Below are 14803 nucleotides of genomic sequence, written 5' to 3' on the forward strand. Positions count from 1 at the left end.
GCTGTTGTTCCTCGTCCGGTCCTCTGGTGCTCTGGAGAATAGATTGGCCCCCTCCTCTCTGTGGCAACCCCTCGTATACCTGTATACAGCTATCATGTCCCCTCTGGCCCTCCTTTTCTCTAGCTATCCATGCCCAGTTCCCACAATCTCTCTTCGTAAGTCTTGGTTTCAAGTCCCCTAATCATTTTGGTTGCTCTTTTCTGCACCTTCTCCAGAGTTTCAATGTCTCTTTTGAAGTGTGGTGACCAGAACTGGATGCAGTACTCCAGATGTGGTCTGACCAGGGCGTAGTAGAGTGGTATTAATACTTCCCTGGTCTTGGAGTGTATCCCCCTGTTGATGCAGCTTAGGATAGTGTTGGCTTTTTTGGCCGCTGTTGCACATTGCTGGCTCATGTTTAGTTGATTATCCACCAAGACTCCAAGATCTCTTTCGCAGTCACTACTGCTAAGCGGGGTTTCTCCTAGGCTGTATGTATGTCTAGGTTTTTTTTTACCAAGGTGAAGGACTTTGCTCTTGTCAACGTTGAACTTCATGTTGTTAGTGTGGGCCCAAAGTGTTAATCTGTCTAGATCTTTCTGTATTTTGAGCCTGTCCTTCTGAAGTCCCTTCCAGCCTTATTATTATTATTATTATTATTATTTATTAAATTTATATGCTGCCCCTCTCCGAAGACTCTATTATGATTCCATGTTCTATTTAATTCAGTTATTTGATATGTTACGATATTTCTCATACACATTTCTAAAATATGCTATTCAGTGTTCCTTCACTTCAGTTTCCACCCAAATTCTTTCACTGTTTTCTTGATGAAACTACCTCTTGGAAGCTACATTTTTCTTACTACAGACATTATGCAGTATCATTCATCCTCAGCTGTGTTACAATGAATTCTCCAATATGCTTCTTTCCTCACTCACATTCTCTTTCATTATTTCAGGGGGCAACCTTTTTCATACCCCTCCAAAAGCCAACTCGATCTTTGTTTTATGTAGCACAGGGTTGTCAAATATGATAGTATCGTGGACTGTATCGTGATGTATCAGGATCTTTTATTGCCTACGCAGAGCCAGGGTGGGCATGGCCTTTGCGGGTCATATCCTGCCCACAGGCCGCCAGTTTGACAGGCCTGACATAACACATCCAGATAATCCTCAAATTATGAACACTTCTTCAGCAACCATTTGAAGTTGCTGAAGAAGAGAAACCATCTGCCACATGAATCCCAGCGACCAGTTAGGTCCCACAGAGTTGGCCTTCTCCGGGTCCTGTCGACTAAACAATGTCGTTTGGCGGGACCCAGGGGAAGAGCCTTTTCTGTGGCAGCCCCGACCCTCTGGAACCAGCTCCCCCCAGAGATCAGAATTGCCCCCACCCTCCTCGCCTTTCGTAAGCTCCTTAAAACCAACCTCTGTCGTCAGGCATGGGGGAATTGAGATATTCCTTTCCCCCTAGGCCTATACAATTTGTGCATGGTATGTTTGTGTGTATGTTTGGTTTTTAATAAGGGTTTTTTAAAAATTATTTTAAATATTAGATTTGTCAAATACTGTTTTATTATTGTTAGCCGCCCCGAGTCTACGGAGAGGGGCGGCATACAAATCTAGTAAGTAAGTAAGTAAGTAAGTAAGTAAGTAAGTAAGTAAGTAAGTAAGTAAGTAAGTAAGTAAGTAAGTAATGACAGTGCTGAAAAATGCACTTATGGACAGTTCTCACATTTACGATCTTTGCAGCATCCCACAGTCCTACCCTGCATGAACTGCTTCCATTTCAACTACCCAAACCCATCTCCCCACCAACTCTGACCTTTTGATACCCTGAAAAGAATGGCCAAGATGAAAAGGCTACTCTCTTCCATCAATGCAAACCTGCTCCCATATAACCTTCATCTTTTTCACCATGTCTCTCCTCTCCGGGGCTTACTTCCATTTGGTGCTGGGCTCATCACCTGCCACCATCCTGGCCACTAGGCTCCTGGCAGACCTACCCCATTTCAGAGTCTCAGCCTGATGCTAGCCAGGGTTCATGGATGCATATATGTCCTCACTGCCTAACTGGCTGCCAGACTTGAGCATTTTAAGCTTACTGCCAGTTGCAGATCATGGATGCATGCTTGCTGCTATCACCTTCTTGGATACTAGGTTCCTGACAAAACTGTCTAACTTCAGCAGTATCAGCCTGCTGCTATCTAGAAGAGCTCTGGATTTTGAGGGCTCTGGATTCCTAATAAATGGAATTGTTTAATTAAAACAGAGAGGGGAAGTATACAAATCTAATAAATAGATAGATAGATAGATAGATAGATAGATAGATAGATAGATAGATAGATAAAAGCATGCCCACCCCTGCAAGATTGAATTGGCAGACAAAATACTATGAGAGTAAGGCACTCATGTAAGTGGACTCCTAAGGCCACTTAGAATTTTTATAATGACCAGGAATCACACCTGTAAGCTAACTAGCAAACAGTTTGCAGAGCAGAGGTGATACATGGACATATTAACACACGGGCTATCTTGGCCTACACTGCTGCATTCTCTACCAAACAAATCTTCTGGTTGGTCTTTCAAGGGCAGTCTCACTGCAGTTGGCAGGATCACAGTATTGAATAGTTCCTGGAATCAGAAAAGAAAGCAATCGACACACCATATGAAGCCATACAAAGACCTTCCTGGAAACACCTGCTACCTGCTTCTTTGCTTATGCAATCCTATAGCTTGCTGCATTTGGATTGGATTATAGTGTGTTACTTTGACCCGTGTCATAGGTTCACACTTGCTGCTTTAGGTTAATCAGATGCCAATATACCAACTCATAAGCAATTGAACTAGGAGTGGGAAACAGGTGAGAATGGTTCCACTGGAACTAACTGGAGACACAAGTCTGCCAACGTAACATATTGTTTCAAATCACATTTTTGTTGCAACAGTGTAAACCACATTTAACATCTGGAGAAAGGACCAAAATCACAACATCTAAAACAGGCACCTAAAGCCAGCCCCAGACTTTCTCAGCTGCCATGAGATGATGAACTACAAGCTGTGGGACCTAGACATATCCTCTACAAATGCTTAGTAGGCCATCTTCGTTCTGTAGGACATAACTACGGTAATAAAGTAGTATCATTTTAGCTTAATCCTATCTACCATCACTTATAGTACCCATTCTGAAATGCTACTTCAATCACCACATTTTTCGGAGTATAAGTCGCACCTTTTTCCTCCCTAAAAGAGGCTACAAATTTGGGTGCGTCTTATCCTCAGAATGTAGCTTCCCCCTGCCCCCCCCCCAGCCCTAACTAGGAGCTAACGATCTTCTTAGCACTTCCCTTGCAGGCTCTTTCATTGTTTCTCTCTGCAAATAATGCTTTCCAAGCCCTAAATCTGTGCAGGCTTTGTTTCATTACTCTACTTGCTCAGAATGTTTCTTTCCAGCCCTAACTAGGTGCTAACAATGTTCCCAACTTTTACTGGCTTGCAAACTCTTTCATTGTTACTCTTTCTGAATAAGGTTTTTTTTAAGCCCTAACCAAGGGATAAATAAGGTGCTGAAGCTGACCATACTAAGGACTCAAGCCAGATGAATATCTGGTAGGCAGATTCCACCCCCCTTTTTTCCCCTCCCCCAAAACTAAGGTGCGTCTTATACTCTGGTGCATCTTATACCCTGAAAAACACAGTACTCCTTTTTATCATTTTATCACATTTTTCTAGGCAGGTGTGTAGACATTTAAAATAAGTCATATCAGGCATGTTTGAGAATTCTTATGTGGCCATTTGGGAGTAAAGATGATGGTGAAGTTTGGCAAAATTTCCCTTTTTAAATTTTGTTTTAATGTTGTTGTTTTTTTAAATATATTTTATTGGTTTTTGCACATACATAACACAATACAAACAACATACAACAGTGCTCTCTGCATGTGTTCCCATCACCCGACTAAACATACATTCCCCACCACCAATTGAAGGGGGTTCAAATATTTACAAGTATATATTCTGTTATTTCCTCAGCTCTGATTTGCATTTATTTACAATTCAAAGAGTGACTGGAGTTTATTTTTCACCTTTTCATCGCAAATTTTACTTAACATATAATCTTTCACCTTGTCCCATTGTTCCATCAGTTTCTCCACTTTGTTTTCATTAAAGTTGTTTAATCTTATTTCCATAATTTCAAAGTGAATGTGATCCACCATGTACCAGTACCAATTCTGTAATGTCCATTTTTTAGCCTCTTTCCAACCCAATACCACTACTGCTTGAGCGCTTTCCAATGCTGCAGTTTTTATTTCTTTAAAAAAAAATGTTTTAATGTAGAAGGTTGTTTGGTGTCAAAAGTCTGGCAAACATCAGGGAAAATCTGGCACCTATAAATCCATTCTTCTTATTGTAATGGTAAGTAGAATAATATTTTGACAGAATAATATTTTTAAAGTGAACTTGCCGGTCATGTGACAATTTCATCCCTAAGTATACTATAAATACTAGTCAAAATGCCAGATAATGCTTATTTAAAAAACCTAAAGATTCCAGATCATTGGACATAGCCTTCTTGTTCTAGAACAGTGTTGGTGAACCTTTTCGGCACAGTCTGGTCTGCAATTTGGAAGAGGAGCTGCCCAGGGTGCATGCGCCCCCCACATGGACTTCCAATTTCCAGTGCACACACGTATACCGGCCAGCTAGTCTTCCTGGTTTCTGGTACGCATGCAACAATATGCTGACTGGCGCATGTGCTCATGAAGGAAAATGGAAGACCAGCTCTTCCAGTCTCCATCACTGCCACGTGCACGAAGGACAGTTGATCATTCCCTCAAAAAAAGGCAATTTGGATTGGTTCAGTCATCTCACTATACTGTAGTGTGGTTTGTGTGTTTTTGAATTCACCCTGTTCTTACAAATAAACTTTTATCAAGGAGCTGCTGATACAGTTCTACAGAGGAATCTTTGAGTCTCTCATCTGCACCTCTATAACTGTCTGGTTTGGTTCTGCAACTCAACAAGACTGACACAGACTTCAGAGGATAATCAGAACTGCAGAAAAAACAACTGCTGCCAACAAGCCTTCCATTGAGGACCGGTATACTGCACGAGTCAAAAAGAGGGCGGTGAAAATATTTACTGACCCCTCGCATCCTGGACACAAATTGTTTCAACTCCTACCCTCAAAATGTCGCTACAGAGCACTGCACACCAAGACAACTAGACACAAGAATAGTTTTCCCCCGAATGCCATCACTCTACTAAACAAATAATTCCCTAAACACTCAAACTTTTTATTAAGTCTGCACTTCTATTTCTACTAGTTTTTTCTCATCATTCCTATCATCCTTTTCCTCCCACTTAGGACTGTAACTTGTTGCTTGTATCCTAAGATTTTTATTAATATTGATTGTTTCTTCATTGCTTCATTGACCCTTATGACAATCATTAAGTGTTGTACCACATGATTCTTGACAAATGTATCTTTTTATTTTATGTACACTGAGAACATATGCACCAAGACATACGGAGAGAGGCGGCATACAAATCTAATAAATAAATAAATAAATTCCTTGTGTGTCCAATCAAACTTGGCCAATAAAGAATTCTATTCTATTCTATTATGTCAGCATTTGCTAAGTTTGAGACCTTATTGTTGCTAAGCACCCTCCAGCCAAGGAGCATAGCAGAAGTAAGGCCTGCCAGTTGGGAATCAAGGAAATTTCAAATACTGTACTATCAGGTAGAAGAAACAAGTAAACAGAGCAGAAATTAGATCTGATCTAAATAATCAGTCCCAGCATATGAAATTGGAATTCAATTCAATTCAATTCAATTTCAATTCAATTTATTAGATTTGTATGCTGCCCCTCTCGGAAGACTCGGGGCGGCTCACAACAATAATAAAAACAATATTCCAGCGAAAACAAATCTAATATTAAAAAGCACATAAAACCCTATCATATTTAAAAAAGCAAACAACATATACATTCCCAAACATAAATATATATATAAAAAAGCCTGGGGGAAGGTGTCTCAACTCCCTCATGCCTGGCGGTATAGATGGGTCTTGAGCAATTTACGAAAGACAAGGAGTGTGGGGGCAGTTCTAAACTCCGGGGGGAGTTGATTCCAGAGGGCCAGGGCTGCCACAGAGAAGGCTCTTCCCCTGGGGCCCGCCAATTCTAGTAATCAACCATAAAACACAGAGTTAAAAATTGTTTCTGGAACTGAATTGCCTCCAAATGAAAGCTTATGTCTCAAAGTCCTATTCTAACTACAGTAATTGGATTGCATTACTCATATCAGCACTCAGGTCTTTTCTGAAATAACACCAACACCCAAGTAAACCATTATTTCCCAGATAGCCGTTCCCTTCAGTCTTGTGTTCCAGTGTCCCTCAACTCATGATATCTCCTAAAGAGAGGAATTTTTATTTGCTTTACCCTGCCTGTGGTATGGTACTGTATAATTTTTAATTATTTGTTTTTTAATGTTTGTACTGCTTCTATAGCACTAGTTGATTTTTTGATATGTTTTAATTATGAACAGTCACAAATGAGAGATGGGCAGCTACATAAATAAAGACATTTGCTGCTTTTTACTATGAATAGTCTCCTCCAAAATACTTGATCTTTTTCCAAGATTTCCTTGTGAGCTTTAAATATTTGTAGAACAGGATACGTTTGTCAATTTTTACAGAATACAAGCTCACTTGCTAATTGATTGATGTGCCACTTTTAACCATGCATCAGTACAAAAATGTAGAATTTGGGGTTTTTTTTAAGAATAAAATGTACTTGAGAGATTACATTTTTTAGTTAAATATATTCACCAAAAATTTTCTTTGTCATATGTGCATAATTATATTTAACTATGAAGAAGTCAATTAGATATGTACTATCCCACAATATAGTAATCTTACTCTAAGCAAAATACATTTCTCTGTAAACAGAGAAACAGTTCAGTATTAGCACCTAGTTTAACAATTTTCTCAGAACTGATTTTTAGAAATTAGTTGAATCTATACGTATTTTATAGAAAATAATGTGTTTAAGGCAACAAGTGAACAGGCAAAATACATTTATTTTATATTTAAACTGTTAGTTAAAAATGTGTATCTATTTGTGGAAATAAAAATCATGAAATAATGTAAGCAAACTGTAGATAGGCTTTAGAAGGTAGCTCCCTTCATGGAAAAGTTTAATTAAAATTTACAAGACTCAACTTTGGCAGGAGTGTTTACAGAGGCACCCAGAGAAGGGAGATTATTATTCTCATAGTAAATGAATGGCTAACTATAGATATGATCCTAAGGCAATGCATTTTATGTTGTGAGGATTTAAATACCTCATACTGTTCTCCCTCAATTTTTCCTTTATTGGTTAATAATCTCAGATGAAGTATAAAATAATCCTTATTCTGCTATCTAAAAACATAAAATCATTCCCCACCATCCAGTTAGAGCTGAACAAGCTTCTCGGATGAGACTTCAAATGTCTTCAAAGGAAAAAAAGAAAAAAGAAAAACCATAAAGTCCAGTTGCCCCTTGAAAAAGCAGCTTTGGGACAACCATGACCTGGATGACTGAGAATCTCCATAGACATTTTAAAAAGTAAAGCATTTTTATACTAGATGTACTGTACTGCTATTCCTTCAGATCAGTGAATTGTTTTCCAAATACCTGCTTTAAGAAATTAAAATGGCTCCACCCATTCATACAATTCAGAGCAATAAAGCAATGAGCACAATCACATTCCAGAGCAATCATAAAGTAAGATCAACCAGAATAAAATGCAACAGAACTACTTAGACTCTGTACTTAGAAGAGAAACAATCTAGCTTTCTCCATGCAAGTTTCCATACCTTCAAATTCTCCCTCAGAGGTCCTCTCAATCCTTCTATAGAGATTTGGAGGATTTGAATCCAGAAAGGAGACCTAGTACGGTAGTAGTCTTGGATCAGGAATAGATGTCCACATCTATTTTACAGTACAGTGTTCCCTCGATTTTCACGGGGGATGCGTTCCGAGACCGCCCGCGAAAGTCGAATTTCCGCGAAGTAGAGATGCGGAAGTAAATGCACTATTTAAACCCCTAAATTACAATTTCCCATTCCCTTAGCAACCATTTAGATTATTACTCAACATGTTTATTTATTAAAGCTTATTTTAAAAAAATATTTATTAAAGGTGGACGAAAGTTTGGCAATGATATATGACGTCATTGGGCGAGAAAAAACGTGGTATAGGGGAAAAAACAGCAAAGTATTTTTTAACTAATACTTTTGAAAAACAGTGGTATAGACTTTTCGCGAAGTTCGAACCAGCGAAAATCGAGGGAACACTGTATTACATTTCATCCGCAAAGATTACCATATTCAACTTCCCAATTCTTGTCTCTAAGTCTTCCATTTTTAAAATGACTAGTCCTTCTGACCACACAAAATCTTGTGGCAAAGTACAAGAAATAAATACCAGCATCGTATAATAGCATCTATTAATGGTCTTAGACAGCCTTTATATCGGAATCTCTGTGTTGAAGAGGAATGCACTCTAGAAGACATAGATACGGTATGTCTCTAGTGACCCCGGACCCATAGTTCAGATAAACACAGGTGAGTTCTAAAGAAACGGTTTAACAGAAGGGTGTCAAACTAGCAGCCCACAGGCCGGATGAGTCATGTGATGGCCCCACCCCTGCCCGATTTAGCGAAGGGGGGAAAAGTCCCGATACACTGTGGCACTGCAAATTTGACACCCCTGGTTTAACCTTGGGGCAACTCTTAATTACACAAGAGAATGGCTCTTTACTTCTCCAACTATTTACTCTAGCTCAATTCCTCCTCAATAGCTCTATCATATACTTCACTATTTATCCAAAGCAGCTGTTGTCTCCATTTTTGATCTCTTTAATTTGTGTTGAAAATTACATTTGATATTGTGACTGTCACTTCAAAATCTGCTACAGTAGTCCCTCACCTATCGCTGGTGTTACGTTCCAGACCTGGCCGCGATAGGTGAAATCCGCGATGGGGAATTTATCAACTGATAGTACTTATTTAAGTATTTATATTGTAATTGTTTGGTAAGTTTTCATTGTTTTAAGTGTTTATAAACCCTTCCCACACAGTATTTATTTTAGATACAGTATTTAAATACAGTATTTACAATTTTAGATATATATTTTTTTAAAAAAAACCTGCCGATCGAGTTCGGCGGGCTGTTTAAATCTGCCGACCGACTTCCTCAGAAACCCGCGATGAAGTGAAGCCGCAGTAGGTGAAGCGCGGTATAGCGAGGGACTACTGTATAAGGAATTTATTTGCTCCTTTACTGCCACCTAATAACGCAGGATTATACAAGGGACACGATGGCTCAGTGACTAAGATGCTGAGCTTGTTAATCCGAAAGATTGGCAGTTCGGTGGTTTGAATCCCTAGTGCCACAAAATGGGATGAGCTCCCATTACTTGTCCCAGCTTCCTCCAAACTAGCAAGCCAAAAGCATGTAAAAATGTAAGTAGAAAAATAGGAACCACCCTTTGTGGGAAGATAACAGTGTTCCGTGCGCCTTCGGCGGTTAGTCATGCTGGCCACATGACCATGGAGATGTGTTCAGACACCGCTGGCTCTACGGCTTTGAAATGGAGATGAGCATGGCCCCCCCCCACCCCGAGTTGGGAACGACTACCACATATGTGCAAGGGGAACCTTTACTTTTATGTCAAGCCAATCAGAAAGATTATGATCTTGAAACAATTATGATTCTGCACCATAACAAATTAAAGTATTTTAACTGGTTTCTTTCTTTTAGACCTATGAGGGAATTTTGGAGAGCAAAAAAAATGATACATAATGGTAACTATTTTTCAGTAGAACAATGAGTGTGAAAGATATCTGATCTTATCTGATTTTGGAATGCACAGCCACTAATTCACTACTTAAAATGAACAAATCAAATACATGTGATTGCAGATTATTTCTTCAGGGAAATCAGATGCTCCATTTAACTGTCCCTGTAGCATTCATGCTGTAAAAGCAGCATGCATAATGAGCTTCCTAGAGAGTTTAATTATTAATTAAAATGTATCAACAAGCTAATTATAGAAAAAATAGCTTAGCTTTTATAACTTTAAAATACTGGATGATTTCTATACTCAGAAAATTAAGTCTCTTTTACCTTTATTTCTTTGGTGAAAGCCGTCATTAAAAAAAAGTCCTTGCCTATTAAAGATGTAATTACAACACATAAGAGGTGGGGAACTATGAAACATCTCCAAGTAGGTCAGGTTTCTTGTCAATTTTGTGGGAGTTGCAAACTGCCTTATAGGAAGCAAACAAATGATAGCTATTTGATGCTTATCTGAAACATTCATCTCAAAAGCAGTACTAGAAAACTATTTTCAACTTCTAAGTGTCCAAATAATTTGAATTGCTTGATTGCATAATTTAACCTCAGGATTATTAAACCAATTGGACATACATGAATTCTCCAGTCTTCTCTACTGCTTTTAAATGCTTTATATAATATAAAAAAAATCTGCTATAAGTAAGGGCTGCTTAGTGCTTTGGCAATAATTTGGAAAATATGCTTTGGAGCGCACAGCACTGCAAGCATAACATGTCTAAAATAGTGCTCTTTAAAGCAACCACAGTACAGTAGTTGGTATCTTGGTACTTAACTACTTTGAATTAATAAAATTTGGTATTCAGAGCATTTGATGTGAAAATGTTGTCCCAGTACTCATTGTTTGTTTGGTGCTCAATGCACAAATTAGAACTTGGTGGTGTTGGATGCCTTGTTACTCATTAAATTATTCTTTATGCCAGAAAAATTGTTTAGTACGTACTCAGTTTTGGTACTTCATTGTGCTTCCCAGAACCAATTAAAAATGAATACTGAGGTACCAGTATCAGTATCTCTCTTTTTAGTTTATGACAGCTGTCAGGTAAACATGGAAAAACAATGGCTGCCTTAATGAGTTGCAGAGGGGGCCTACATTTCCATCCGCCTCTGGTACAAAGTCATATTTTGGGATGAGGTCCAAAAGACTGAACAGATTTGGTTTAAAATCTTAGTTTGAATTATTTTATGCTCATCAATTTTTCACATTTCCACAATAAAGGTGAGTTTATTGAGTTCACCTATTTATTCCAATTACTGTATATCTTAACATTTCCATGGTTCACTTAGCCATTATAAAAGGGCACCACCAATTGTGATAAATATATATATATATATTCAAGATTTTACAAGGTAAAACAACCCCGGTTCTTATTAACAATCTGATCTACTCATATTCTCAAAATGATACCACAGGGATTCTTTACATTTCTGATCAATAAGGTCACCATAGACTAGTGATGGTGAACCTATGGCACGGGTGCCACAGGCGGCATGCGGAGTCATATCTGCTGGCACGCAAGCTGTTACCCTAGCTCAGCTCCAATGTGCATGCTGGTCAGCTGAGTTTTGGTTCGCCCAAGGCTCTGGGAAGGCATTTTGCCCTCCCCTGGCTTGAGAAGCCTTTGAAGCCTGGGGAGAGTAAACCATGAGCCTACTGGGCCCACCAGAAGTTGGAAAACAGGCTGTTTCCAGTCTCCAGAGGGCTTCCAGGGTGGTGGTGGAGGAAGCTGCTTCCGCCCTCCCCAGGCATTGAATAATAATAATAATAATAATAATAATAATAATAATAATAATATTTGTATGCAGCTCCTCTACGAAGACTCGGAACGGCTCACAACAAGAAAACAGTACAAATCCAATAGTTACAAACAATTTAAACCCCCTTAATATAAAAAACAGTCATACATCTCAGACAAACCATACATAAAACGGAAACGGCCCAGGGGAATTAATTTCCCTGACAGCAGAGGTGGGTTTTAAGGAGTTTGCAAAAGGCAAGGAGGGTGGGGGCAATCCTAATCTCCGGGGGGAGTTGATTCCAGAGGGTCGGGGCCACCACAGAGAAGGCTCTTCCCCTGGGCCCCGCCAGACAACATTATTTCGTTGATGAGACCCGGAGAAGGCCAACTTTGTGAGACCTAACCGGTCGCTGGGATTCGTGCATGTGGGCACTCGCACATGCGCGATAGCTTGCACATACGCTCTTTCGGCACCCAAGGGAAAAAAGGTTCGCCATCACTGCCATAGACCATATAGGTTGGTAAAATGAGGACACAGATTGTTGGGGGCAACAGGCTGACTCTCTAAACTGCTTAGAGGGCTGTAAAGCACTGTGAAGCGGTATATAAATCTATTGCTATATACTTTTATGCTAGCAGTCATAAACTGGAACATCTTTTTTCTTGTGCTGCTTGGTTAGGACACCTACAGTTGCCGCCTATAATACCATTCCCCCCCCCCAAGCCGGACAGAACTAAAACCATCAGGTCACTTGGAGGAGAAAAGGCACCGAAGACCCGGAAATAATAAACAGAAGTGGGGGGGCGGGGGCGGGCAAGGCTGGAAAATTACACGATTGAAGAACTGCACGAATCCCGAGAATGCAGTTTCGATTCAATTCAAAGGCATGGCAAGAAAGGTGCTTTGTTCAAAGCGCGCACCGCGCCGGAGCGGGCAATTCGGGTTTAAATGCCACCTGATCACAAAGCAACAACCCCCCACTCCCAATTCAGCCACCCGCTGATTTTTCGTTTTAAATTTTTAATATATATATTTTTTGGATACACCGTCGTGGGTCATCTTTGGAAACAGCCAGCGCCACCTGTGCGCAAAGGCGAGGCGAGGTAGTACGTACCCAAGAGCAGCAGGCGGTGCGTTTGCTTGTATTCCCGCTTCTGTTCCTTGAGCGCCCGGTCAATGCTCTTGCTGACTCGCCTCGCTTCCTTCTCCGCCTCCCGCTCTTCCAAGCGCCCCTTCTCCCAGGGTCTCTGCAGCGCCAGGGACTGCTGTTTGCCAGCGGCGGCCTTGGCCTGGGATGCCGGCGGTGGCAGCGGCGGCCCCTGCGGCGATTCCCGTTCTTTCTCCCGGGGAGCCGCCCCGTTCCCTTCTCCGTTTTGCAGGAGCAGAAACGGCCCGTCCGCTTCCCCCGCGCGCGGCTTCCCGGCGGCTCCTTCGCTCTCGCCGCCGATGCTGTTGCTGCCGCTACCGCCGCTTCCTTTGGCCGCGCTTCTGCCTTTGGCTCGGCCGGCCTGGGCTCCGGGCAGAAGCGGCGGCCGGGCCAGGGTTTCTGCCGTGGGCGGTGGCGATGGCTGTTGTTCTGTCTCCGAGGTGGTCGTGGCGGCAGCGCTGGAGATGGAGCCGCCGCCTGCTGCTGCCGCTGTGCCGGATTCGCCGAAGAGCCGCGGACGCAGGCTGTAGCAGAGCCCCATGTCTGGATGGCCCTTCGGGGAGGGGGGGGGGCGAAGCGAAGGAAACGGGCGCTCGTCTGGGCTTGGCGGCGGCGGGAAAGGAGGGACTCAACGCTTAGCGTTGTCCCCGCGCGTCAGGGCCGGGAGGGGGTGGGGGTGCGCCGGGCAGCCCCTCCTCATAAGCCCGCTGCAGCTTCTGCTGGGCCATTTTGCATTTTCCTCCCTTCTCCTCCGGACAGCTGCGGCGAGCTCAGTTGGGCGGCGGCAGCGGCAGCAGCGGTAGTTCCTCGCCTCAGGTCACCTGACGCGGAGCCGCCGTCGGGTCCACTCCACCTTACCGTAAATACGCCGGTGCGTGTCCACCGCGTAGCTTAAATGCTACAGAAGAATTGGAGGGGGAGACCTGAGGTGTGTACACATGTGCGTAGTAAACTCGCGCGCAGAGCTCTCGTACAAGGAGGTCTTTACCACACGCGCGCGCGCGCTCACACATACACACACATAACGCGTGCGCGCGGTACTAGTAGGCCAAACCGTGTTATCCCCGCAGAGACGGAGCTGTTATCTATATAGAAAGCTGCTGCTTCCTTGCCTTTCTTCCACGCTCGAGGGCTGCCCCTTTCTTTCACTGGCAGTCATTCCAAGTGCAAAAAGGCTTCACACCCAGTGGCCCTTCCCAGCCAACAAATATTGGGAACAATGAACAGATTTTTTTAAAAAAATATTTTAATTTTAATTTTCATACTTTTCACCCTTAACCCTCCCCTTCCCTTCCCTCAGTTCTTTCTTATTCATAGTCCCAGCCAGGTCAGAATTCTAGACAATTTCTTCTTTAGGTCTTCATTGTGGCCTTATTCCTTTCCACCCATGCAAAATAAAGTCTCCATTTTTTTCCTTATCCTTTCAGCTTTTTCATCCCATGAACAGTTCAGTGAGATAATATGAGTTATTTCCATTTGTACTTGTTCAAATATATAATAAGTCCATCGTTTTAGTGTCCATTTACTTTTATCCTTCCATCCATATACTATAGTTGCATGAGCAGCTTTTATCATAGTGCTTAATACTTCTTGTTCTTCTGTCTTCATTCCTTGAGTTTCTTTAATACCTCCTTCTATTATGTCCCATCCTACCCGCAACAATGAACAGATTGACAGTGTTCTCCCTTCCTACTATCAAATGAAGCACGCAAATTGCTTAATCTTAGTTTTTCCCCAACAAAGTCAAGATTTCCTCTCTACCCCACAATGATTTCCTCACCCGTTGTCTTCCATGTATGTATGATAAGCACGCCCAGAGCTCGACATTTTAAGGATATTCTAATAGCTGATATAGCACTGCCAATACAATATTATACTTTTTTCATTGATTCCAGGAGCCAGAAAAATGATATTTTGTGTGAATTTTTGCTTGTCCTGGCAGCTTTTAAACATTTAAACATTTTTAGTAATGGTCTTTTAGTCTTTTAGTACTTTTAGATAGAAGTACAGTGTTCCCTCGATTTTCGC

General features: G+C 41.5%; 1 protein-coding gene across 1 annotated transcript in view; it reads right to left on the reverse strand.

The window, feature by feature from the left end:
• Window positions 1-13702, reverse strand: part of GNAL (G protein subunit alpha L) — a 165010-nt gene extending 151308 nt beyond the window's left edge. The window contains exon 1 of the mRNA XM_070747511.1: window positions 12743-13702. Coding sequence (XP_070603612.1) covers window positions 12743-13316 — 574 coding nt within the window. The 5' untranslated portion in view covers window positions 13317-13702. The remainder of the gene's footprint in view (window positions 1-12742) is intronic.
• Between the last annotated feature and the right edge of the window lie 1101 nt (window positions 13703-14803).

The sequence above is a fragment of the Erythrolamprus reginae genome, chromosome 3, assembly GCF_031021105.1.
Source record: "Erythrolamprus reginae isolate rEryReg1 chromosome 3, rEryReg1.hap1, whole genome shotgun sequence".
NCBI lineage: Eukaryota > Metazoa > Chordata > Lepidosauria > Squamata > Dipsadidae > Erythrolamprus > Erythrolamprus reginae.